This window comes from Anguilla rostrata, chromosome 13 (genome assembly GCF_018555375.3).
Source record: "Anguilla rostrata isolate EN2019 chromosome 13, ASM1855537v3, whole genome shotgun sequence".
Taxonomy (NCBI): domain Eukaryota; kingdom Metazoa; phylum Chordata; class Actinopteri; order Anguilliformes; family Anguillidae; genus Anguilla; species Anguilla rostrata.
The window spans coordinates 26,687,396-26,712,870 of NC_057945.1; the positions used below are offsets into that span (position 1 = coordinate 26,687,396).

Here is a 25,475-nt window from a genome sequence, read left to right on the forward strand (position 1 = left end):
CTCATTGTGTACATTTGACATTGGGTAATACTTACGTACATTGCCATTTGTACTTTGTACTTGAACTTATTTAGTTATATAATATCCTAATGAAGACCGTTTAAAGTTAATACCAGTGATATTAGGCAGAGCGTTAAAAATGTTACTGTTAAAATGCCATTTAAGCCAGTAGAAATGTGCCCCTACAGATGGTCCTGTATGCTCTGTCAGTTCCCATGGTACTCTGTTGAATGAGTTGGCCGGAGTGGGACTGCACCCCAGCAGGAGTAAGTGTTAGGATTTTCTTAGCAGTTAAGCACGTATGAGAATTCTCAATCTGAAGAGTGTAGCGTTTCTAAGAAATGAAACGCTGAAGTGAAATATGCTGTGCTGTGAATGTACATGGCTCCTTACAGAAAGCACTGGGAATAGTGTTGTACAGTGAGATGCAGGGTTGCACACATTGTTAGTTGTGCAGTGATTGGAGGAATGACCCCCTCACCCGCCTCCTCGTTGAAATGAGAGCAGGATGAAAATTAGCAGGCCATTTAATCATTGGAGAAGATGAGATAAGCAGACCTCAGCCAAAGGCCTCACCAGAAACAAATTAAAATGTTATCATCACACAGTCAACCTCTTTTGCCTGTACCCCGCTGGTGCCTCTGCTTCTTATACTCTAACACATCCAATCCCCCTCCCCCTGAACCAACTTCTCTCCCAGCAGTCAGAGATGGCACAGTCATTACTGTCAGGGCTATTAAGGCATATGAGGTGCATTGTCTATCAGCCACGGCAGTTTGAATAAGACATATTATATGAAGCATTTGGGTTTTCATTATTAAATCTCGGCAAGGGTTCAGGCAGTGTTTTGTCAGACTCTGCATTAGCTACATGGGCAGCATTTGCTTTACCATGTTCCTACAGTCCCTCCATTGCAGGCACTGTGCCTGGAAGCTGCCAGCTCTGTGTGGTTGTCTCTGTGCCACAGCCATCATTTCCTGGTTGTCATGTATACTTTTTTCCATTGGCAAAGTGGCTGGACGTTGCGAGCACAGCAGCATGCACTGGTTTGCTTGTTTCTGTACACAGGCAGACTCATGTCTCTGGATGCATTCAATATTTTGTTTACTGTGGTCATCCCCTTCAGTGGTAGCTCTTGTCCCTATGTTTGTACGCTTTGAACATGTAATGGAAAGTCTATGCTTGGAATAACTGTATCAAGCATACTGTATTCTTTAAGGTCTGTAGTCACAGGTGTGGGACCTTGGGGGGGTGCATATACACTTTTCCTTGGTTTGATTTTCATATACTTTCCCTAACATGATAAAAGATACTTAATGCCCATGCATGCACATTTTGAATGAAATATGTGAATCCAATGGTATTTTTTTCAGAACAGTCATGCATTTTCACATGAATGGCTGTTCTCAAATTTTAAAAGACTATGGTCAGTAGTCAGAACACATGCATCGCTGCCCAGAGAACATTCAACATGACAGCAGGGACAGTTTTGGCCTTTAAAAAATGCTTCCTGGCTTGCTGTCCATAACGAACCCAAATCTTACAGACAGAGTCACAATTCAGCACAATTATATCAGCTTTCGAACCCACAAATCCTTTAAAAAGCACCTGCATAGGCATACACTTGACAGCATAAACAAGCTGTCAAACCAACCTCACACTTAGTGGGTTCAACCAAAAACCAAAACAAGATGAATATCCTTCATGAATATCACTTTTAGGTCAGCATCCCCACTTGTCTTTAAAGGTTTTGTTACATTTCCTGTAGATTGTAGTTTCTTGTGAACTTCATTTGATAAGTGCAGTACATCTTTATGTTTTTCTGTTTTTGCTTTTATGTCATTAACCATGATTACCAGTGTATTTCTTCTACTTATTCTGTAGTTTAATTTAAGTTTACTGTCTGAATAATTAATGTCATAAGTCATGCACCTGGAGATTTAGTAAGTTGCTTAAATTTCACAGTCTAAATTAATGGAGCGAGTTCAGCTATTACACCGTAGTGGCGCCTGCATTCAGTTAGTAAATGGTGCCATTGGTGCATAACTTTACTCCAGGTGTTTCTGAATATCGCCAGCAGATGGTGATGATTAGTTGGGTTCCATGGTCATTTAGTGGTGCATTATGTACTAATACTGTTACTGTAGCTGATGTATGGATTTACATACATCAGCTACACTTGCCTCATCTGCCTATTACTCCATTATTTTCAAAGCTTTTTGATCTTTTCTGTTTTCCCCAAAACAAACTTATGTTTGGAGCTTAATACCACTGTACATGCAGTATTATCCCTTTGTTTTTTTAACTTTAAATTTCATGTGACAGGCATATCGACATGTTAAATACAACTGTAAAGGCTTCCTCTTGTAAAAGAATAAGCCTTAAGTAATCAGACCTTACATGATTTTATCAGTGTTTTGAACAAATGTTTTTGCAGATCTGATGACAACTGTTTGAAAACAGGCTGATAAGAGTTGAGGAAATGTTTTTTTTTTCACTTCCTTGTTCAGCAAGGTTGGGAACAGTACCTGTTGTAGCCAGAGGGGGTCAGTAATGTAATTTGAGTAAGAGCACATGCTCACACATGATGACTCAGATTGTAATAACTGGTGAATCATGGGGGAATTTAGGAAAAACATTTTCTCACAGATGTTATGCATCATCACCTGTTAAGACACTGAAATTCTTCACACAGCCTGTGTCTCCTATGCATGTCTGTTTCCTTTGAAAAGGCATGTTCTTACAGTATGATGGGCTGAAATTTTGTGTCACTATCCTTACTTCAGGCAAGGCCATTTATTTTAAATTCTGAAGGATTGAACAGTGGTTTAGACATTTACTGCGTTTAATCCATTAATGCTCCCAGAATAGTTGAGGGGAGCTAAATTGTTCGATCAAGGCTATCATTTGGCAGCTCAGTGACTTGGCTGGAATGAAGATTTCAGTCGCCTTGGCCCTCCAGGGTTGAGCAGTGCTTCTTTAAGCAATAGCATAGTTACATTCCTTGGTTACGTTCCTGAATTCCACACTGAAGGAATTGATAGGACCACTGAAGAAACTTCAGCGCAGGTGGGGCATCATTTTGTGTGGTAATTTTAATGAGAGAAAATTCAGAAGACTTTCATTCTTGAACCCACTGAGCACAAGCAGCCCCTCAGCTCAAATTAATATTCCTCTGAATTTTCCTCAAATGCAGCTTTATTTCATTTTATACTGTGAGCTGTGGATTACAGACCAAGAGGGAAATTGAATGGTGCAGAGCTCTACTTCTGGAGACTGAACAGGTGTTCCATAAAGAGCCCTTTTTCCAAATATTTGTTTTGAGTTCACTCCCTTGTTTCTCAGTGAGGAGTTGGGAGACTCATAATTGAGGATAAATGCTGCAGAGCATGATGCATCAAACCCCACATTGAGGTGGTTGTATAATAACTCCATTTTCTGTGTTTTTAATTTACAAATATACAGTATAACCCTTATAATACCCTTTGGTCCTCATGTAAAGCACTCAGAAGTCAGTCAGATGGTTAAATTAGAAAGTTGTAAAAATCTTTTTGTACTCCTGTGTGACAGAGTTGGCCACTGGGTGGCATGTGTGGGGCTGACCATATCTGACAGGATGCAGGCGTTACCGTCTGCAGAAGAGTATCTGCCTCTCCATGAGATGCGTGACCCAGTTCCTACTTTCACTTTGAAGCTAGTACCTGTACCTGCCAATATGGGGAAGGGAGTATTAGTTGAGGACTTGCTTGGAGATGAAAAGACAGCCCAGGAAAAAAACACCTCGTGGTACGAGGAGAGCCGAGGGGAGCTTAGCTGATGCTCTGGTCACAAAGCAGACAGAAACCGAATCACAGCTTCCCTAGGACTGGAAACATAAGCAGCTCAGTTTTTATCTAAAATATGCAGATTTGAATAGATTATAGTGACAGATGGTAATAGCCTGGGAAACTGGCATGCTCATGTGTTGAAGCCAAACTTGTTCACTTACAATATGATAAAACCTAAAGCCCTGGTTCATTTCTGTGATTTAATATCATTGCACAAACTCTTTACTTTAGACAAATGATATCAGCCAAGGCAGCACTCTGTTTAGTTCAATACTGTACTTAAACCAAGCCAGACCTGACTACAAGCACACTGTTTAGGCCTCAAAAGTAAGTTGTATATTACGTCAGCACCATTAAATGTATTGTTGTTGTTATTGTCGTTCCTGTTCTGAATCTTCACCTCTGCATTCGTCTTCCAAGTCATCCCCTTTTTCTCTCCTTGCTCCCTCTCTGCCTCACAAAGGAATGCTCCTGTCATTGATGTTGGAGTCTGGAACTGAGTGTGCTTCATCAGTATAAAGCATGTGCAGCTAAACGTAAATGAGAAAATGAAAGGATGATCTTGTGCTCTCCAGAGTCTTTCTGAAGGATACAATTTGAGTGTGAAATTGGAGCCCTACCCAGGGACAGAATTTCAGTGTGTCATCTTGAAACTCTTCTCATAGAAGCAGATAGCCTATGTGCGGATGTCTTCTGTCTTGAAACTGAACAAAGCTTCACATATGATTCTGTCGATACATGATGATCTCTCCATGGGTTTAGTGCCATATTAAATATTCTTTCCTAATCAGGGCTGCTTCTCTGATAATGTGAATATGAACTTTCTGGATATGCGCTACACATTGATTTTAGTGAAGTTCATTTTCTGTCTGTGTCAGAATTATGTTACCATGGTAATGTCATAGAGGACATAACAGTGATTTTGCTGGAGTATGTGTTGTACCTTTTTGGTCCAACATAAATGCATTAAAATACATTATAAACCAGCCCCAGTAATTTTATGTGAACACTTTTTGTTGAAATTAAAGAATATCTCACCTCTCAAGGAATAGTGTGCTGATAAGGGCAACAAGATTACTATAGAGTCATAACATCATAAACAGTTTTATTATTCATTATTTTTATATGATTTAGCTTTAGAATTCAGTGTTTATTTGATTGTGTATGCTTTCCTGTCTTGGATGGTGCTTCATCCTACAGCAAGACAATAATCCCAAAAATACTGAAAAAGTAACAAAGGAGTTGTTGAAGGGTGTGGACTCAAAACTGGAAAATTCTTTACTGGCCAAATCATTCACACAATCTTTATGGTGCCCTGAAATGGGGGGGGGGGGGGCTATGTATAAAAGTGCTCCAAGTTCTACATAGTGAAACCAAAGTGTATTAAAATGCTCTTGAATAAAAGCTGAGTATAAAAACTTTAACTACATGTGAGTTGTTTGACTGACAAATCTAAAATTGTGGAGTCCAAAGCAAAATCAAGAAAAAAATATATCTTTGTCCGAAACATGAGGGAACTCACTTTGCATGCATGTGTGTGATCTAGGTGAATGGTCCATCAGTGATGGGACACGTTGAATGAAGTGATCTCCTAAGAGTTCAGCCAGTAAAGCAAAACTAAAAGAAATGTTTCGCCTTCGGCAAGCTGGCCATCCAGCTGCAGTAAATGGCGGAAGGAAGTTGAATGCTAAGTAGATGTCAGCACTAATTATGGTGATCATGTCTTAGACCCACCAGTGGGGGAAGTGCTTTATATGGAAATGTGTTCTAAGAAGGGTTTACTGAAACAGGTTGATTGGACCACAGCATGTCCTCGGGGTGGGGAACATATAGGCTTTTATTTATTTATTTTTAATTCAGAAGGAAATCCAATGCAGCCAACCAGCCTCGTTCATTTGCATATATGTTCTGCTTGAATTGCTATGAACCAGGAGTTATCCTGGTAATAAGATGGCCCGTTTTTTTTTGTGTATGCGTGTGTCTCCACCACATTCATTAAGACTCTAAAAGCAAAAACGGGAACAATTGAAATGCCAGGGTGTATTAATTATGGATGTAGACTGAGTGCTCCCGTTTTAATATGCGTGTGCCCTTTGTAACTTTTTACATCTTTTATGTCTCTCCACAGTGTGCATTGATAATCCTGGGACCAGTAATTATGTGAGGTACAGGTGTGTAGATTATGAGGGTTCATAAAGAAAGGAAAGAGAACCTCAGATCTCTGCCTCTGTGGAGCCTTCTGATTGACACTGCAAAGGGAATTGTGGGAGCAGTCACTTGTGGCCCAGCGTGGGAGGTGTGCAAACAACAACTTTTGACTCAATTGTGCTTCTTTATTGAATGCCTGCAGTCAACCACCTATTTAAGATGTTCCTGTAAAAATGGTATGCTGTTGTTATCTGTTTAGTCACATTGGTTGAGTGTTCTTCGACCCGTTTGAAAACGTCATCGGTACATGCAGAGTGGATGCCTCTGTCATTCAGGCTGCAAGATGCACTTTTAAATCTTTGTGCAGTCAAGTTGCTTCCTTATCATGTATTTCATTAATAAGGCAGAACATTCAGCGGTAAAAAGACAGGCTTTTTTCACAGTATGTGTGGACAAAATTTTGTGACTACGGTCTATGCCTGCTTGAACTGGAACTATTTGCATGGAACAGCCCATTTTAAATACACTGATGCTGTTATTTCACATGTGAGAAATGGCATATGAACTTATACTTAGCTCTTGCACAAGTCTTGCTATTATAGAACTTCATGCATTGCATAAGCCTGGCAAGATTTGCCAATGTTCTCCTCCTGTACCCCTCATACCTATACAGAGAATTCCCTCTGTCTCTAAAGACTAAATATGTGTATATTTCTAAGCTTGATATTATCTGCTGTCCTCTAGGGTTCTCTCTCTCTCTCTGTCTCACAAACACACACACACACACACACACACACACACACACACACTTTTTCCCCTCTCCCCATTGTCCAGGCATTAGTTCTGCAGGAGTAGTGCTCCTCTGTGGTTGTGTATATGAAACAGTTTCACAGCATTACATCATAATGACTGGACCTGTAGCTCATTGCCAAATGTCTGTCACACAAAGTAGCTTGTTATCACTGTGTGGGTATTGAACAGTACTTAGTGTCTATGGGAAGTCTAATCACATGGTCCTGTCTGTTTTTAACCTTTTCAATTATGAACAGCTTTATACAGGGAGATATGTACACAGCACAGTATATTTGATACAGTATTGTGCAATATTATCTCTTGAGAGTGCTCGATTCTGTGCAGTATGCAAGGAGTTTGCGTAATTATATTTATTAAACCCTTCGTTTTATGTTTGGGATTGATTTTACTTATATTTATATTTATATTTTTTCTTATTTTTATTCTAATTCGACTTATTAGTAGAGCTGTGTTCTCATCAGTTCAAACATTGATGCTTGGTCTTTCCAGCTTTTATATTCTGAGCCAAAATCAGTTTTAAAAGCTTTAGCTGTAATATTCAGTGCTTTGGGGCACACAGGCCAAAAATGATGAATTTGCAATGAAACTGAGCCATGTAATTTCTTCTTTTGCCACACCGCTACATCTGCTATGACAGCCAAAAATGACAGTTTTACTTTTGAAGATACGGCAAATGAATATTTACATGGTTTTCTATTTCAGAAATGCAGACTTGATTAATAGTGAAATAATAGTCTTGGTGGTAGGGAAAGCTTTCTGAGCTGCAATTAATCATTTAATTAATTAAGTGTTGACACACTCATAGTAACAAGACAGTGTAGCGTGTTGGCTATGCAAATGAGAAATGTGTCAAGTAAAATGTTTGTCCTTCATGTGCGTACTGCATGAAGCTATTGTCTTTATACCAGATCATCTCCTCATACATAAATTGGATATCCACTATGTTTTTACTTGATTATCACAAATTCTTTACTTTTCTCATTTATACTGTAATCACTAGTGGCTAAATTGTCAAATGTACTGGTGGCAGTGATTCGGTGTGCTGCTCTCTCTGGTGACCGTGCCTTACCTGTGCATGTTGTGAGGGGTAACATAAGCTTTTAATGTGATGAGGGTTTTCAGAGAGCGCAGAAGGGAAAGAGGCCTTGCGGTTGCGGGCGGTTTCTGTTGCGCTTAGCGATACGAGCGCTCTGACTGCTGCTCTGCGTACGAGGAGCGCTCGGGGTGGAGGCTGATAGGTGCGTCTCTTCACTTTCTCTCTGCATCGATTCCTACTCTTCCTTATTTACTCCGGGAAAGAGGGGAGCAGAGACACTCGCTCTTGCTCCATTCTTTGGCGGGTGAGATCTTCTTTTTTTCCACTTTCATCAATAGCATGAGAGCGCTGCTGGGATTCTTCTGTGCCCCAGGGCTGGATCCTATCTCCTGCTTTTAAATGTGTATGGTGATATTTGCGCCGGTAAGCTTCTGACTCTTAATTATTCTCTGCAGATTGGTGTGCGTTATGAGGTGGTGAGCCTGTTCTTCTTGACTGTTGGCTGAGATCTGTTTGAATTTATATTATGTATAGTAAACATACATAATATGCATGACATAATGTGTAAGAAAATCTTGCTGTTGTTGTTGAGCTCAGCTCCCAGCTGCTTGTGAGATGTAATGTAAGGACCAATCGTATTCATTTTTGCAGCACATTCAGGTACTGTACACTACTTCTAATTTACTTTCACCATTTTAATTTGAGTTCATTTTCCCACTGAGCACCAGTCCCCAGTCTTCTACCGTGTCCCTTTGTTTAAATCATTGCATTTTTGCTGATCTTTCTCAACAGATAAACTGTTAAAAATCTTCTATCACTTCTTTAGTGTAAAAAGGCCATATTGCCTTTATTCTGATGGGTGCAGGGGGAGCGTATTTGTATCTTTGAAGGACATAACAGTTGGTTATACAGGGCCTATTCAGTCTTAAATGGTCTTGTTTCTCTCCAAGCATTTAATGTAATAATGTGGGACAGAGGGGAACATATCCCATTTCTCCTGGATTTATCATTTCAGGATCCCCCCCCCACCCCACCCTATTAGCAGGGAGCAATGGGGGCACTCCAGTTTCCTTGGTCCCTCTATCCTGGCCCAAGGTTTGAGTCAAGTTCCTTGCTGTGTTTTCCCTGGGTTGGGGGGCCAGTTTGCAGGTTTACTGACCTGAAACCACACGAAAAGACATTTGCTCCTCAGCATGTTGGATGTTTTTTCGTAACTCCCACTGGTCTATCCCCTCCTTTCCCACTGCCGACATGTGAACTGCATCGCACGCCCACTGCCCTGCAGTGCCATTGAAATGCTTCAATTGTAACCTCTACAGACGCAGTACAGTGGTCTGGCTTTATAGTACGTTAAGTAAGCTGTGTAGCTGTATATTCCTTCTTACTTCGTTTGCTGCAACCATTCTGTATTTATAATAACGGTGTTATTGTAATGTTGTAATATTTTAATCTGTGGCATGTTATTTGAAATATTGTACATAACAGAAAAAACAGTGGTGCTGTGGTAGACCTACATTGTAGCAGAGCTTATTAGTTTATTAGTTTACTGTATTTTGTAGAATAACTATTGTGCCATGATGTTTAGGGTAGCTTCAGGGAAACTGAGACATATGGAAAGTTTTTTTTTTTTTTTAAACCATGCCAAACTACTGAAATTGCATGTTGTTTCACAATATCTGTAAGCTGGAGTTTTCATTGCATTGGGATACCAAGATGCCATTTACAGTACATAGAATGCATGCCATTTTCCAGGCAAAGAAAATGTGGTGAACCACTCCTACAGCTGTCTCTGTCTATGTGTTTTCTTTCGATTATCTCTGTCTCTCTCACTCTCTCTCTCTCTCTCTGTCTCTCTCTCTCTCAAACTCAAATTCAAATTCAAAGACAAAATTAGCTTTTTTATTGCATGGCAAGGACCATGTGAAACAACAGTCTTCCTGAGATCTTGCCTTTTTTGCAAGATCATTATTACAGATTTTAGGGTTTAGACTGTCAGGGCCCAGTTGCTGCTCTAGCAGATGCTGTAGCCACTGTTCATTGGGTGACCGCAGCACCGGGTCATTGGCAAAGAGGAGGAATTTAACTTCTATCTTGTTTAGTGTTATGCCAGGGGCTGTAGGTTGATACAATAACTTCTTTATGTAGATTAAATAGAATATGGGATAAGTTACATCCTGCTTAACACCTCACCTTTGACTGAAGTGATCATCCATTCATCCATCCATCCATTATCTATCCACACTTATTCCTGGTCCGGGTCGCAGGAGGTGCTGGATCATATCCCAGAATGCATTGGGCGAGAGGCAGGAATACATCGTAGACAGTTGGCCAGTCCATCTAGAAAGCCAGTTTGTCCTTTAGTCAAGAAATTGTGTTCAGTATGAAAGGCCATTGTTTCGGGCATTAACAATACTACAGAAAACCTTCCACAGATTACTGTTTACACAAATGCCTCAATAGTTATCAGGGTCTAATTTATTTCCACTCTTGCGTATTTGGAAATAAGCCCCCAGCTCCAGTTCTCAGGGAAGAGCTCTATCTCTCTCTCTCTCTCTCTCTCTCTCTCTCTCTATCTCTCTCTCTCTCCCCCTCCCTCCCTCCCTCCCTCCTAGTTCTTTGTTTTTAAGGATGAACCTTAAGTGGGTTAGTCTAAAAGTGAAGGCCCTTTTGGGTGTGGAAGCGATCAATCAGAAAGAGTCCTGAGGAGATGCTTAGTATTGCTCCAAATTGTTTTCCAGCAAGCGCTCTCCTCCTCCAGTGTATAATAGAATCTGGCTTGGCAGGAGGGACACACAGGATCTGACTCTGATATATGTATATATATATATATATATATATATATATATATATATATATATATGACTAAAGGTATTTGGACACCCCTTGGGGCTGTTTTCCATGATTTGGGCTAGGTCCCTTAGTTCCAGTGAAGGCAGTTCTTAATGCTACAGCATGCAATCACATTCTAGACGATTCTGTGCTTCCCCAAGAGTTTGGGGAAGGCCCTTTCCTAATCCTATAGCTTATATTTTTTTGTCAAATAAATTCTGTAACTTCATGAAGTCACATCCGAAAGTGAGGACATTTGGTGTGATATGAGTCATTACTGAAATGGAGATATGGGAGGGATGACCTGTTTGAGTGGGAGCTGTCTTTATTGAAACGGACCACCACCTCCTGCATATGTGGCCGCCTTCACTGAAAATAAACTTCAACAGATTAGAGGAATTATCCATCCTTGTTTGTCTGGTGTTTACAGTCCATGGATCCATTTTAATTGAGAATTGAATTGACAAACAATGGATTCTTGCTAATGTCCTGTAAAGAGCCAATCCTTTGTGTGATTACAGTGGTGCACTATATGATTACTAAATTAATTTGTGTTTTTTTCTTCTTATTTAAATGCATTTTCATGTATAGTTACACATAAAAAATGCTCATCGTTAATTGGAGTTCAACACAGTCCAGGATTTGTGTCAGAGGTGATTTATGATTGAACATTTTATGTAGCTATATATTGTGCAGGCTACTTTCATTAGGCCAGAGCATGTATACAATTTTCAGTGTCTGTATGCTCTGCAGTAGTATCTTCCCTCTTCTCTTCAGGTCTGGTGGACTGTATCTATTGCATAAAAGATTGAATAAAACTGTATTCAAGGGGGCAGCATCATATTAGTGTGTTTATCAGCAGGCAACATGTCTCGTTGGATCTGTCAGTTTAGCTTACTTTCCATGTCCTCCAGTGAACTTTGGGCATTTTTTTTTTTCTTAATTACTACTGAACTGGGCTCAGCTGTAAAACTGGTCTTCAGAGTTCAGTTATCTTGTCTCTGACAAAAAAATAAAATAAAATCAGATAGAACTGAACTGATTTATTTATCAAGTCTTAAAGGAATGTAGATGACAAACTAACATTATAAGACCTGTTCATAATCAGTGAATTGTTGGATTATCTGATGGAAGAATGGAGAAACTTCACAGGCCTTTTATTGATTTACGTGAAATATTAATTCTGAATATTGAATGGTTCAGAATTGCATTTATCTTTGCTGTTCTTCTTGGGATAATTCTCTGTTCTTTGGTGTTACCCAGAAGTTGCAGTCATTGAAAATTTCTGTATTTTAAGTGTTTCAGAAAAAATAGTCTCTTGGAATAGAACTTGATGTTTTCCAACTATGTCTGGTTCAATGTAAAATGGACCCTGAAGTATCAATTTAAACGTAAATGGTTAGGAACGCTCAGGTTGTCATCTGCTTTATACTAGATGAGTGTCTTACATTCAGAGGCTTTAGAAAGGGATTTTATAATGAGTTTTCAAGCACAGTTGGCACCCAGTGAGATGCACTCTTGCGTAACATAAATTGAATTGTTTCTCAAAAGGAAAAATCTGTCTGATTGGGGTTCCAAGGTATCTAAGAAAAATGCCGTACTGTATATGAAGGGTCCTACATAAAGCACTGCATAGAATCCTCAGCCCTACATAAACATTCATAACCACTTATATCAGCAGACATAGAATGTCTTGAAGTGACTGTCATTGCATCACATTCCCAAACTTAATCAGAATGTCAAGGTAATGTAATTTACAGTATATGAATGAGGACATCACATATTTGTGCATCTTTGTTGGTAGAATATTTCAAACATGAATGTTTAGGCATATATATATTTCTTATGCTAAATGTACTATGTATTATGAATACTTTATATACTGTAGTTCTCATGTAGGTTTCCTCCACTAATACCTAAGGTGTCTCTCAAGGCCTGCATGGTAATAAATCATGTCCATAGAGAAAGAGGATACTGTGATGTAATTAAAACTACAATCTACAAATGTATTGTAGCATGGCAAAAATGTATTTTTAATTATCCACAGATATGAGTAAAATTATATATTTAATGCTAAATAATTTGGCAGAATCTACGATGCACTTTTGATATGCTCCAATTTCCGCTCTCTGTTAATGTTTTATGTTTTAGAACCATCATGGAAATCTGCTGATGGCTGGTTTATAATTCAGTTCAGGCTGATGGAGTAGGACATAGGTATTATTTGTGTCTGTCTCACGGCTGGTTTCCCTATGCTCCATCATTAGAGTTTTCACAGTATGACCCTTATCATTTGATGTTAGTGTTACTCATGAGAGAATAGGCAATGTTTGTCTTTAAACTGTTTATTACTGTGAAAAGAAAAGCCAATGCTAAAATGTACATGAGTCGTAAGGGTAGAGGTTGACTGAATATTTCAGGACTGATCAAGGGTGTCAACATCAGGAACTGACCTTCCTGATTTAAGAACAAGTACTAAAAATAAATAAGTGAGGCTCTAAGTGTGCATCAGAGCCTGAGTCATCTTCTCGGGGGGATAGGTTGAGTGGGTTTGATTTTTTGTTGATAGGTAATGGATAAACTCTAGAAAGAGCTACTTGCAAGGACTGAGAACTGTTATATGACATCACTATGAAGAAAAAACTGAAGCAATTATATTTAATTGGTATTTAAAATGAAGAATAATTGTTGATCACATCTAGGCCTTAAAACTGCCTATATTTGTTTGTTTTAGGCTGTAGTTCATTAAAGAAATTGTAGCATTTTGTGCAATAGTCTACAAACAAGGATCTCAAACTTCTCTGAGCCTTGAGAGGGCAAGAGTGTGTACTGATCTTTATGGTTCCCTTTCAAGCAGTAGCTAATTGTGTGTGAACACAAAAAGCAGCAAACATTGTGAATCTCCAGACTAGACTGGACAACTAAATTAAAGAAAATGGACCTACAGTGAAAATGCAGTGCAATGTCAGTGCTCAGGTCTTTATTGGAAACCACTATGGTTTATTCTGACCGAGGCTGTCCTGTTCCACCCATGGTTCTTCACCACCTCCTTCTGGATACTGTTTCAAGAGTGGTCATGTCCAGAAGCTTGAATTTGATGATGTGTAAATTTGACATGTGAATGTAACATTTTCACATACAAATTAAAATAATCACGTAAAAAGAAAGTGTCATATATATACTGGACATTTGGATTCAAATTTCCACATTATATGTGAAAAGAAAATAGGTCACATTGAGTCATTTGCGTCTTCACATTTTCACATTACTGACTTTTTACAATGTGAACTACACAATCACGTGAAAATAAAACGTGACTTGAAATAGCATACAGTAGGTTATCTGCTCTCATCTTATAAGTGGGATTATTTTTTATAGTTTACATGTGTACTCTTCACAAGTTGGGTGTTCACATGTGGTTTTTGAAAGCGAGTGGTTTTTGAACACGTGATTTGTTGTGTAAGGGAGGTTTCGAGTAAACACGCTGTCAGTTGACTGTATAGTCAAACCAAAGTTACACAGGCATTGTTTATGGTCCTTTCTGTATTAGTTATCAAATATAGATGCTTAAATATATCAATTTCTGAAGTGTTTTGATGCTCTGTTTCCGGCCACAGGGTAGTGAATGTGACTGCATTTTTTATTTTCTGGGGTTATGCATTAGATGTCGTTGTTGGATAGAAGTCAGTGCAAATTTATTGACAGGGATCTTTTCGACCTCACCACCTGTTCATTTTGAGGTGCATGTGGATAAAATTTAGAAGGTGATAATCTTTCAAGTGGGAATAGACATGCTGTGAGTGGGAAGTCAAACATGTGGTCTGTAATACTTGTGCAGACAAGCATGTGAGCGTGCCAGGGAAGAACTGGTCACTCATCGCTCATTAAAAAGATTCATCACTCGACACACATTACCCTGTGCAAGACTCATTATTGAAAGCCTGCCTGTGAGTATGGTCAGAATCTGGAGAATCCTTGTCTGGAGGCCCATTCAGAATAACAGGCGATGCAGCTCTTCCTTATCAGGGAATAAAATGAAGAACTCAAGATCATATTGCTGCAGCTGCAGTAAAGCACTGCTCTGATGTTCTATCAAAGATGAAACCAAGCATACATCTGTCATGGCCACAGATCGTAAAATGTGCCCTGGTATTTTCCACCCATATTAATGTGACCCAGAAGTTATACTTAACCCCTGTTTAACCTGGGATAAAGATGAAATAAATTAACGCTTAATGGTTGTGTCTTCCCAGCTTTTTGCCATTTTTGCCTTTGCAACATGTGGAGGATACTCTGGTCAGCTGCGGGTTAGTGTGGACTGCGTCAACAAGACTGACAGCAACCTTAGCATTGGCATCAACTTTGCCTATCCATTCAGGTAAGGGCAAAGGCTCTTAAGTATAAATAATGTATAATCACAAAGGCCAAATGTGCTTGCCGAACAACGCTCATTTACTATATATGCTTTGCTATTAATGCTGTAGCATAAAATATTTAAAATGTTGTACCATATTTATTGGAAAGATGGCAGTGAATGACCTTCTTTAAAATAGAACACATTTAATCTTCATTGTTTTCCATTGTTTTTTTATAGGAAATCCCGCTTTGCTCATTAGCCATTAGTATTGGGACACATGTCCTGTACCTTAATGTAATGACTAAGGGAGATGAAAAGAGGAAGTGCATTTTCTGTGTCTAATTTCTTGCTGCAGGCTCTCAGATGTGGTCCTGTATGGCTGTGTTCTCCACAGTTTTAGAAAAAACCCATTCTAGCTGTACTACCATATTTGCATGATTCAAATAATATTGGGAAACTTGAAAGAAAATCTGTTACCAAAAACAAAGTATTTCCAGATTTTTCTTGAATTTTAAACTTAAGTTGAAAGATTCTTTAAGAACAAACTGAAAAACGAATGTAACCTTTTTCCATTGCCATTTTTAGCATTCTTCCATTTCCCCATTGGAAAAAAGTTTAACATGCTAAATAATTAATATCATTTGATGAAGCATAAATAAAGCATCAGTGAAACAATTCATAAATAATACCCATGTTTGATTGGCCCTCTCTAGGGACCTGTCCCCTCCCAAACCTTCCATGAACTCAATCTTCTTCATTGCACAGGGTATGTGGGGTAGTTTCAATGTGCTGTCCACATCATTGCACATCTCAAACACAAAGAAAATTGGCATGTTAAACTGAAATCCATAGTGCCTGGACAGGTTTCAAAATAAAGTAATCTCCAAGCAAATATGTTTGTACTGTATATGCTATGTAATTACAAATTATATTGGAGGATTAGGAACTCTCACAGGTGATTATGGATATACAGGTACTCCTACTAAGAGAGCATATTCTCATAATTACATATTGGTCATCTTCACCCTGGAAAATTTGGACAAACATTTGCTGAGCACAATTAATTTTCCTTCTTCTAAAACTGGTCCTGCCTGTTTCAAAGAACCAGCCAGGTGTAAATGATGCATCATCAACCCACGCATATGAATGCCTAATATCTTGCTGCTTCAACATCCTTAGAAATGTTGAATCACTATCTGAAGAGGACGCATTCTTTTCACGGACAGATATTTCTTAAAATCAGAAGAGATCCAGACAGACTTTGCTTTATTAACATATTGAATGAACTGTAACTGTTACTATTTTTAAGTGAAGCAATGCAGTTCTATGAAAGTATTGATGTGATATCGTTGAGATCTCTTGAGGAACTGGCCGGGTGTGCATTTTACTTGTTATGCTGACAGTAACTACTCTCTGCTCTATTCAGTCCTCAGAAAAGTGATACAGAAGACAGCCTTGAGAAGAAAATGGCATTGGCATTGTCACAAAAGGAAACTTTTCAGTTCTTATTGTTCATGTGATTTAAAAGGGAATAGAGGATTTTCTCTCTTTGTGATCTGTGAAAATCTTGGTTGAATTTCGAGACCCATACAATTACCAGGGAAATCTACCAGAGAAAGTCTACTCTTTAATGAAGATGAGGATTATTCATAAGAGCAGAACATAATCAACATTATTCTAGCATTTTGTATTAATCAAATTATAAGTCTTTTGTTCCATCTTGTGACTGTTGAATGTGTTGTCTGTGGTAATCAACCCAACATAATTGTGTGACAGCTGTCACTGAAGTCCTGTATTGTCTTTAAAAATGGACATTTTCTCTGTGAAGGAATTGTGTTTATGATGTTATGCTGAGGATAGAGTTGTCTCTCTTGGATATCTCCTTTTTTCCTGCTGTTTGCCAGGTTGCACCAGGTGTACTTCGATGCCCCATCGTGTCAGGGGAAGAGGCATGAGCGGCTCTTCCTGATAGGCGACTACTCTTCTTCGGCCGAATTCTTTGTCACCATCGCAGTCTTCGCCTTTCTATATTCCCTTCTGGCCACTGTGGTCTACATCTTCTTCCAGAATAAGTACCGTGAGAACAACAGAGGGCCCCTCATCGTGAGTCTGCCTGCACCTCTGTCCGCCTGCACCTCTGAAGTTCTTATTCTGTCTCATTGTATGAGTTCTAACAATTGGATACCTCATGCCAGCAGACTGTATATACCAACACTGAGTCAAACAGCCTTTTCAGATATTCTCTTTGTTAATCTTCGTTTTCAGTCATTTTTCAGAGATGTTGCTCACAACTTTTTCATCATCTTCAAACATTTGTTTTGTCATTTTCCTTTGTGCTGTAACTCATCCTAGTCCAGAATTTGACATCCAGTGCATATTTGTTGAATTTGTACATGTGGCAGAAGAAAGACCGTCTGCTAATTTTATATTATATATTCACACAGTGGCCCACAGTACCTGTCACTCACACCCATCAGCACTTATGCCTTGAGTACTCAGGCAAACATTTACAGTCTAACATTATTCTTTCCTCTGATTGCTAGTGAAGTGCAGACAGGGCAGTGTGAGAGACCTTACCACAGCGCAGGCTTCAGTTCTCACCGTTTAGGACCCATACTGTGAGAATTACAGTCACTGGGTCACAGGTTTGGTTGCTCAGCCCCTGTCTACTGCTAGTGGTGAAGAAAGCAGTGAGTAACGTCATCTCTCTGCTTCCCCCTCCCCAGGACTTCATTGTGACTGTGGTCTTCTCCTTCCTGTGGCTGGTCAGTTCGTCAGCCTGGGCCAAGGGGCTGTCGGATGTCAAGGTGGCGACGGACCCAGATGAGGTTCAGCTACTGATGTCCGCCTGCAAGGTCCAGTCCAATAAATGCAGCTCTGTGTATGGGCCCATCTGGTCTGGCCTCAATACCTCTGTGGTGAGTCACTGTGTGACCCTTACAACAGCCAGCAGTATCGACGAGATCTAACTCTGCCGATTCCTATGGGTAGCACGTGACACTGCTGTTATAATGGGTTCTGTTTACTGACCTGGCACTTTGTCTACTGGATCTAATGGTGATTATAATGCATTATAAAATGATTATAGTGTATTACAACTATGAGAATTATAATACGTATCCATGATCCTTGCCAAATAAATGTCAGTGAGTGACCATAATTACAAAGTATTATGATACTTGACCTTATACTTGACCTAAGTCATTTTAAAATTCTTTATGTGTTATGATTACTGATATATAAAGCATTGTGAGTATTTATCAGTGTTTATAATCATAATTATACTGTATTATGGGCAAATTATAATGCATCATAGTCATAGGCATCATAGAAAGTGGAACCAAAATATTATAGTTACCTCGCACTTAGAAATAGAAATATCAGGAATATTTGATAAATAGTATTACCATTTCAGTAATGCTGTCAGGAAATGGTAATATTCTTTTTTGGATTTGCAGGGGTGGAGGCAGTAGGGATGTGGACAAGGTTACTAAAGAACTCGCAATTGTAAAGCTCTTGAATGTGTAAACTCTGATCTTTTAATCCTACTATGAAATGTATTTAATTGAGGTGGTTTTAATGCTGCACTTAACCCCAGGCTAGACTGAAAGTGCTTGCTTAATAAATATGTTAATCACCTAAAACAGGAATCAAGGTTCAACATGTTAAGCCACTAGATCTACTACAATTCCACTTCAGAACAGAGCAGGGAAACATCAGGGGGAAATTGTGTTAATGCTATAGTGGATTTGGTTTACATGCCAAAGAAAAAGCTCTTCACATCCAGTAATGAAAAGGAAATTGGAACACAGTTTTTAATGATACTCAGCAGTCAATGCTCAACATAATCATTATTGCTCTGGACCAAAAAAATGAATGAATTATTGTTCAGTATCTTCACTGTGCTGTTACAGAAGGTTTTTGCCTGTGATGGTAGAAATGGGCAAGAGTCATGGCAGAACTAAAAACTTGATAATTGCACAGAAGGTGAGAGGTCTGTAGCAAAGACAACGGAAGTAGTGATATAGAAAACATCATCGACTATACTGGAATCCACAAATTATATATGTTACATTTTCATAACGTATTTTGAAAAAATAACGTGTGTTACAGCAGTGTAATAGGGCAGAGTAGAGTTAACGCACTATGCTAATGCTTTTGTCCTCATCATCCTTCCAGGTTTTTGGCTTCTTAAACTTTGTCCTGTGGGCTGGGAATATCTGGTTCGTCTTCAAAGAGACAGGATGGCACAAGTCAGGGCAAAGGTGCCCCTCCGGAACCTCTGAAAAACAGGCGGGCGGATTCAACCAGCAGCCCTACAACCAGGGCAGCTTCGACCAATCAGGGGGCCTGAGCGCTCAGGGTGATCTGGGTCAGCAGTCCAGCTATGGACAGGTGGGCGGGTACGCCCCCAGCGGACCGACCTCCTTCACTAATCAGATGTAGCCTTCACATCCCGGCCAGTGCCACATTCTAAAGGTCATGCTTAATGAGGGCACAGGGGCAGTAAGGGGCGGGCATCTTGATCCGGCTTCTCTGTGATTGGTGGGTGGCATTCCGAGCAGTCTTGTGACAAAAAGATAATTGTTCTAGATTGTCCCAGATCCTAGTATGTAGATTATAGGTAGAGAGACAGATTTATACAGGCACAGCAGGTGTCAGTATTTTACGTATCTTTTACTTTTTAACTTTAGGTTTGCTTTTCAGTTACCTGAATGTTGTATTGCCTGTGGTTTCAGCTATCTGTTAGCGGATTCCTCTTCTGTGATACCATAGGTTCTGTGCCACAGACTGTCTAACTGTAAGTATTTCTCAAAATGGTTTGCACTCTTGTGAAAGAAAATGTGGTCATTTGTACACTTATTGAAGATGATTATAATGTGTTGGTTAAGTGCATGGAATTGTGCTGTTTGAGTTGTTAATATGCCCATTAGTGTACATTTACATATTTTTTCTATAAAAATGATATGAAACTGGCAGGATTTGATTCACTCAAAGATTTTATTAATCTTATTTCCTTAAATTTATATTTAGATTTTTTTTTCAGATTACCCTTATATATTTTCCTAACACATAGATTGACTGTGAATAGCATGTTCTGTTATAATGCACTCCAACATGAATTATGCCTGTATATGGGATTCAAATATACTGTTTTATTGATCTTGTTATAGTACCTTTCTGCACAAAGGAGAATTCTGTCACTGTTTTGTGAAGATTTTGATGTGAGTGTCTATATATTTGTAAAAGGAGCAAATAACTGTCCTCATTGTTTACAAATGCTCTTATAAAAGATTTTAATAAGAACAATTGTTTTTATGTTGCACTTAAACTGGTATGAAATGACAAATACTTCCATAAAACCCATAGTATAGTTATAATCTAGGGTACCATGTATATGAACACTGGCAAATATTTGAATCTAAAGAAACAGACGTCTGTATATAACCTACCATTGAATAATCACACCCATTTGCATTTACACTTTACAAATAACAATCATGTTTATATGAGCTAAAGAAAAAAAAACAGAAAAAATACAAAAAAGTTTGTAACTGAATGTTTTCTTAATCGTGCAATCCTGTTTCTTGATCCCCAAAGCATGTGATTCAGGTTATCAAGGTAACTGTATTTGTTTAAGTGAAATGAATTCCATTCTTGTATTTGCTGTGGCCTCAGTGTTGCATTATAATGTGGAAAAAGTCAGAGTCTGTTTACTTGTTGTAATCTGTACATGATTACTGGATGTGAATGAAATTGTATAAGCCTCTTGAGTAACACTAATAAAGATGTTTCACACTCTTACATGTGGTAGTAGTTCCTGTGGAGGAGAGAGTGGGGACAGTCTCTGCAATGGAAGTCAATCCTTACACTAGTGTTTATTTTTTGTGTTGCAAAAAAAATACATAAAATGAAAATCGGTAGATATGTTAATAATAATAACGGCTGCCATAACAACCTTATTTTGCTATTGTTGACTCGATTGCTGCACATACAGCAGGCAGAGAATTTTCAATACCAGAAAAAGTAAAATTCAATTTTTTGCATGACACTGACAGATTTGCACAGCAGTATTCACTCTTGCCCTGGCGTGCCATTTTTGTTTTCATCTGAAAATCAACATCCAATTCAGACCCAGGAAGTGAGTTACTGCTTCAATTCATCAGGGCAGGGCTACATGCATTTTAGGTCAATATTCTGTCATGCTTTTTTATTAAAATATCTGTTTCATAGTTCTGACGAATAAAATATTTTATTAACTTGAAATTTTAGGATAGTTTTCATTGACACCTTGGTCAAGAATCTCTCCATGTTTATTGACCTATTACATTATTTAAATGCTATGCAGGGGAAAATATATTGCAGTGCAGAATTTTCTTTTCATTATATGAAATTGAGTACTACTTACAGATATTTTACTTGCCTTTAACTCAAGCAAGCATAGCTCTCTAACCACTTCTGATTTTACTACGATAACAGAGATTTATCTGCATCACTATGACACAAACCATCTGTGTTGGGGAGGACCAGTTTTCCCCACTCCTAATCTTCATACATCCTAATGCTATCCACTTGCTATCAGCAGTTCAGAGGTAACATTGTGCCTCATAGAGGCTTAATGTACATTCAAATTGTAATTTAGGTGCAATTTAGGAAATAACAATCAGTGTTATCCATGGGACACTAGGGGTTTCGTTCATTCGTGTAGCAAGCTGCCTAAGTAGCAATTATACACAAGACAGTGGGAGGAAAGCCCCTAAATTTCTGACAAATTTATGTTAGTCTTGGAGACAGTCAAAAAAGTTTGAAGGAATTGTAGTCAAAAAAGTTCAGAACAATCTTCAACTTTGAAAATCCACAGGGGTATACAGCTAATTTCATTCACAGCTGGGAGGAAGCTCAATAAAGAGTAGAAATACATATTAGATATTTGACAATGTGGAAATATATATTCAATATATCTCGTTTTTATTGCTATCTTGAGACCTGTTCTCCTGGCACACAGGATTTAAGGGCAGAATGACATTTTCACTCTGAAGAAAGCAACTGAGGCCCTTGACAGGGGGAGAGTGGAAAGGATGTATGAAATATGGCTTCATAAATTCTGCTCTTGGACTCAATGCCTGGTGGAGATATAGGAACATAGTATCCAATGTAGGATTCAGGGTGCGTGATCTACACGAATCTGAACAGCAGAATTAATGCAAACAATCGGACTCGGCCTGATGACAGAAGACTTGACATTTAATATACGAATCCTTGCTTCACTTCATCTCTGATGAGCTACCAACCATTAAGTTCTCCTCTCCTCTATTTAACAGGAAATCAAATGACAAATTAAAAACAAAAAGGCTGCTAATGATACAGAGCTCTCAATCATTTCATAAGCCCGTTATTCTCATTACATTAATGCCTCACCATTTCAGTTCATGATGGCAGATTAAAATTTTGTCAGCTTTATCCCCACTCTCTGGTGCGAAATCAGTGACTGCGAGGATTTCTGTATCGCTGTCTTCTGAAATTGATTGCTGTGGACTGAGCAAACACTGAGATCCAGCTCCTGGATCACGCCATGCTCACAGCCAGCAGTCCAATAGAACGCCTGTTGCCAAGCGATTTGAGTCAACTGAAACTCAGTTCAAAATGGGGGGATCAGCCTTCAGCTCCGGGAAAAGAGACCAACCCAGGCCCAAAACGGAGCCTAATTTGACCTCAAAGAAAATTCCAAAGAGGTACGGTGTGTGTGTTCTCTAGGCCAAAAATGTAATTTTTATTGACGTACATTGCAGCTCAGCAGAAGTAGCATGAACATTCTGAGGGACTCCAGTTCTCTTAGCTTGAGAGAGGATGGCAAATACTTGCATCTTCTGCAGATTTATTTTTTTAGAAATATATTTTGAAGATTTTTAATCACAGGAATTTTCACCAAAAAGTTACGAAGGGAAGGAAATATAGCATAGTTGCAAGCTTTGTATTTGCTTGTGTCTGATTAATGACCCCCTTGTTGTTTAAACAGTGTGCCGATATCCAAACAGCTTTCCTCCATTAAAGGTAAGTCTATCAGCTCCAGAGAATGTGTCTAATTCACATGGTGCTCTCTACACATCAAATGTCTGGCTCCCACAGGCTAGCTTGGCTTAGATAGGATACAGATTTTACCTCACCTTACAAATTTTCACCATAATTTAATTACATACCCATTCTGTGCAGGCCCTGAACAGTCATGTGTCTTTCTTCCAGATTTTTCAAAGGAATGTCCCCACATGCAAATCCACTGTGGAAGCACTCTAGGGGAACAGATTTATTTTGCAGGCTGATGCAGCCCCAGTACTCCCACATGTCTGTTACATTCTCATTAGCATATTCTCCCCTGTTTTCTCTTCTCCTTTTCTCTCCCTTCCTTCCCTTCTCTCATCAGCACTGGCCAGAGGCACTGACCTGGAGAAGGCCATGGCGACAGCACTGCTGGTCTTTTATAACTCTGCGGGACCAGATGGCAGAGTCAGTAAAGGGGATGTGAGAGAACTCTTAGTGACACAGTTTCAGACTTTCATGCAGGTAAGACCTCTTTACAGGGACTGTTCCAGGACATGTCAGAAATCTTCACTCACAAGACAATGTGTTTCTGGGAAAGGGACGCCGGAGTGTGTGTGTGTGTGTCTCTCCTCTGCCCTGGTGCGCTCATTAAAAGTGACACGGGGGCCTGTCAAAAGGGTGCAGAAAAACAACGGCAGGAGGGATGTTATGTTGTGACCCGTTCTGCAGCAGCGGAATGTCTGACTCAGGTTCCGTCATGTCCTCAATATCACACAACTCCTCCAACAAGGAACACTGCAGAGGGGGCACATTCATTTCAGCCGTACTGAACCTGGAATTTATTTAACGCTTACTCTGATCATAGGCATAGTACCTGAACTATACCAACATGCACCAGAGTTGAAAAATGTAGTGCTTTCTTAAATTTGTTATTGAACAGAAAACAAGCCATATAGGTTAGATTGAACTCCCTCTGTAATGTGGGCAGACTATGAGATTTGAATGTGAGGATGATTTAACCAAAATTTAAATGACCAACCAGCAAATGAGAGAAGAACAGCCTAATTTCCAAAAAAGGAATTTATTTTATTTAATAAAAATTCATTTGAGAGCTAATCACATGTGGCAGCTATGGCTTTCTGGTAGACTGTGTCTAGTGAATTCTGCCATAGAATCACACACATGCCGGCATGTCTTCCAGGGACAAGAGTCAAAGCCCAAATACAAAGAGACCATGGCAGACCTGAGGAAAGACGAGGACAAAAGAATAGCAGTGGAAGACTTCATGCTTTTCCTTCTCGGCCTGACAGTCTCTTCAGACCTCCTGACAGAAATTCAGGGAGCAGGAATGCAGTAAGGGGACCTCAGTACTCATTGGTGCATCTGATGGCTAACCTAGGATGGGAGACAACATTATCTTCCGTATTTCACAAAGGATAAACCCAGCTCCCACTGAAGGCCCCCTTTACCACTCCAGTACAAAGGTTGGTTCATAGAGATTCTGGCAGATCATTATAATTAAGCCATAGACACATTTAGAAAAGACTGTGGTAGAAATAAATAAATATTGAAAGACAACTCAACTTGTTTTATTTATTCAGTTCATGAGAGAGGTTCAGTCATGAAAATATTTACTTTTATCTTATTCAATCCACAGGAAAATAACTCATAGTCAAATAACTCTAGCTTTGCAGATGCATTACACCCACACTGTGTCACTGTACACAATTCACACCATTTTAATTAATGTGTTTTCACATAAAAATGGCAACACAATAACACAATAACTGTTTAATTACTTCATTATTATTTTATTTTTTTATGTGGTGTACCTCAATGTTACTGCACCCAAGGGAAAATTAAAACAAATAATTAACCTACCTTTCATTTAATGAAATCTGAAGACCACAGAAGTAGAATTTATGAAGGATTCATTTGATAAGAAGTACCAAGCACCTGCTAGCAAAATCAATATTGTGTCTATAATTGGGTTTAAGAGTTGGAGGTAAGTGCAGTCTTAATTACCTGCCAGGGGTCTATTTCATTCAATCCATCACTTATGTGGGAGCTTCTTGTTAAAACATTGGCTGCAAATATAACATCCAATTTGGACTATTTACTTCACAAGTTACATTGCCATCTAGGTCAAAAAACTGAAAGGTTTTATAAAATAATGTGGGCCAGACAAAGACTCAATCAATGGTACACGCCTCAGCTGTACTTCCTATAGGCTACTTTCATCGGAATCATTTTTAACTATGAACAGTCAAGGCTTGAGGATAGCCTACAATTTTGTATTCCATTTGCATATTACCCTACTGAGGAGAACATGAACTGTGTAAGACATCTGCACATTCTATCTGGTATGCTTCATTAACTTCTCAATGTTCTTCTTCTTGTGAGACAATGGAAAGAAAGACAGAGAGCG

At 39.0% G+C, this 25,475-nt stretch overlaps 2 protein-coding genes across 3 annotated transcripts in view; both read left to right on the plus strand.

Annotated features, from left to right (window-relative positions):
• Positions 1-20,815, plus strand: part of synpra (synaptoporin a) — a 33,572-nt gene extending 12,757 nt beyond the window's left edge. Inside the window, exons 1-5 of one of the 2 annotated variants that reach the window (XM_064305670.1) lie at positions 7,959-8,247; positions 14,907-15,031; positions 16,915-17,113; positions 17,737-17,928; positions 19,190-20,815. In XM_064305670.1, the coding sequence (XP_064161740.1) occupies positions 8,224-8,247; positions 14,907-15,031; positions 16,915-17,113; positions 17,737-17,928; positions 19,190-19,456 (807 nt within the window). In that variant the 5' untranslated portion in view covers positions 7,959-8,223 and the 3' untranslated portion in view covers positions 19,457-20,815. Of the gene's footprint in view, positions 1-7,958; positions 8,248-14,906; positions 15,032-16,914; positions 17,114-17,736; positions 17,929-19,189 lie in introns of those variants that run through there. The other variant, XM_064305669.1, reaches the window with a different exon arrangement.
• A 1,801-nt stretch (positions 20,816-22,616) lies between these two features.
• On the plus strand, positions 22,617-24,765 carry LOC135238459 (sentan-like). Its single transcript, XM_064306366.1, has 4 exons — positions 22,617-22,743; positions 23,028-23,062; positions 23,430-23,569; positions 24,249-24,765. Exons 1-4 carry the CDS (start codon positions 22,655-22,657, stop codon positions 24,402-24,404), a joined length of 420 nt encoding a protein of 139 aa, XP_064162436.1. The 5' UTR covers positions 22,617-22,654; the 3' UTR covers positions 24,405-24,765.
• The last annotated feature ends 710 nt before the right edge of the window (positions 24,766-25,475 follow it).

Bases quoted from the DNA above. Each gene is read 5' to 3' on its own strand.
- LOC135238459 (XM_064306366.1), top strand. From the start codon at position 22,655: ATGGGGGGATCAGCCTTCAGCTCCGGGAAAAGAGACCAACCCAGGCCC. The intron at 23,063-23,429 runs GTAAGTCTATCA...TTCTCTCATCAG, and splicing joins ACAGCTTTCCTCCATTAAAG to CACTGGCCAGAGGCACTGAC. The intron at 23,570-24,248 runs GTAAGACCTCTT...CATGTCTTCCAG, and splicing joins AGTTTCAGACTTTCATGCAG to GGACAAGAGTCAAAGCCCAA.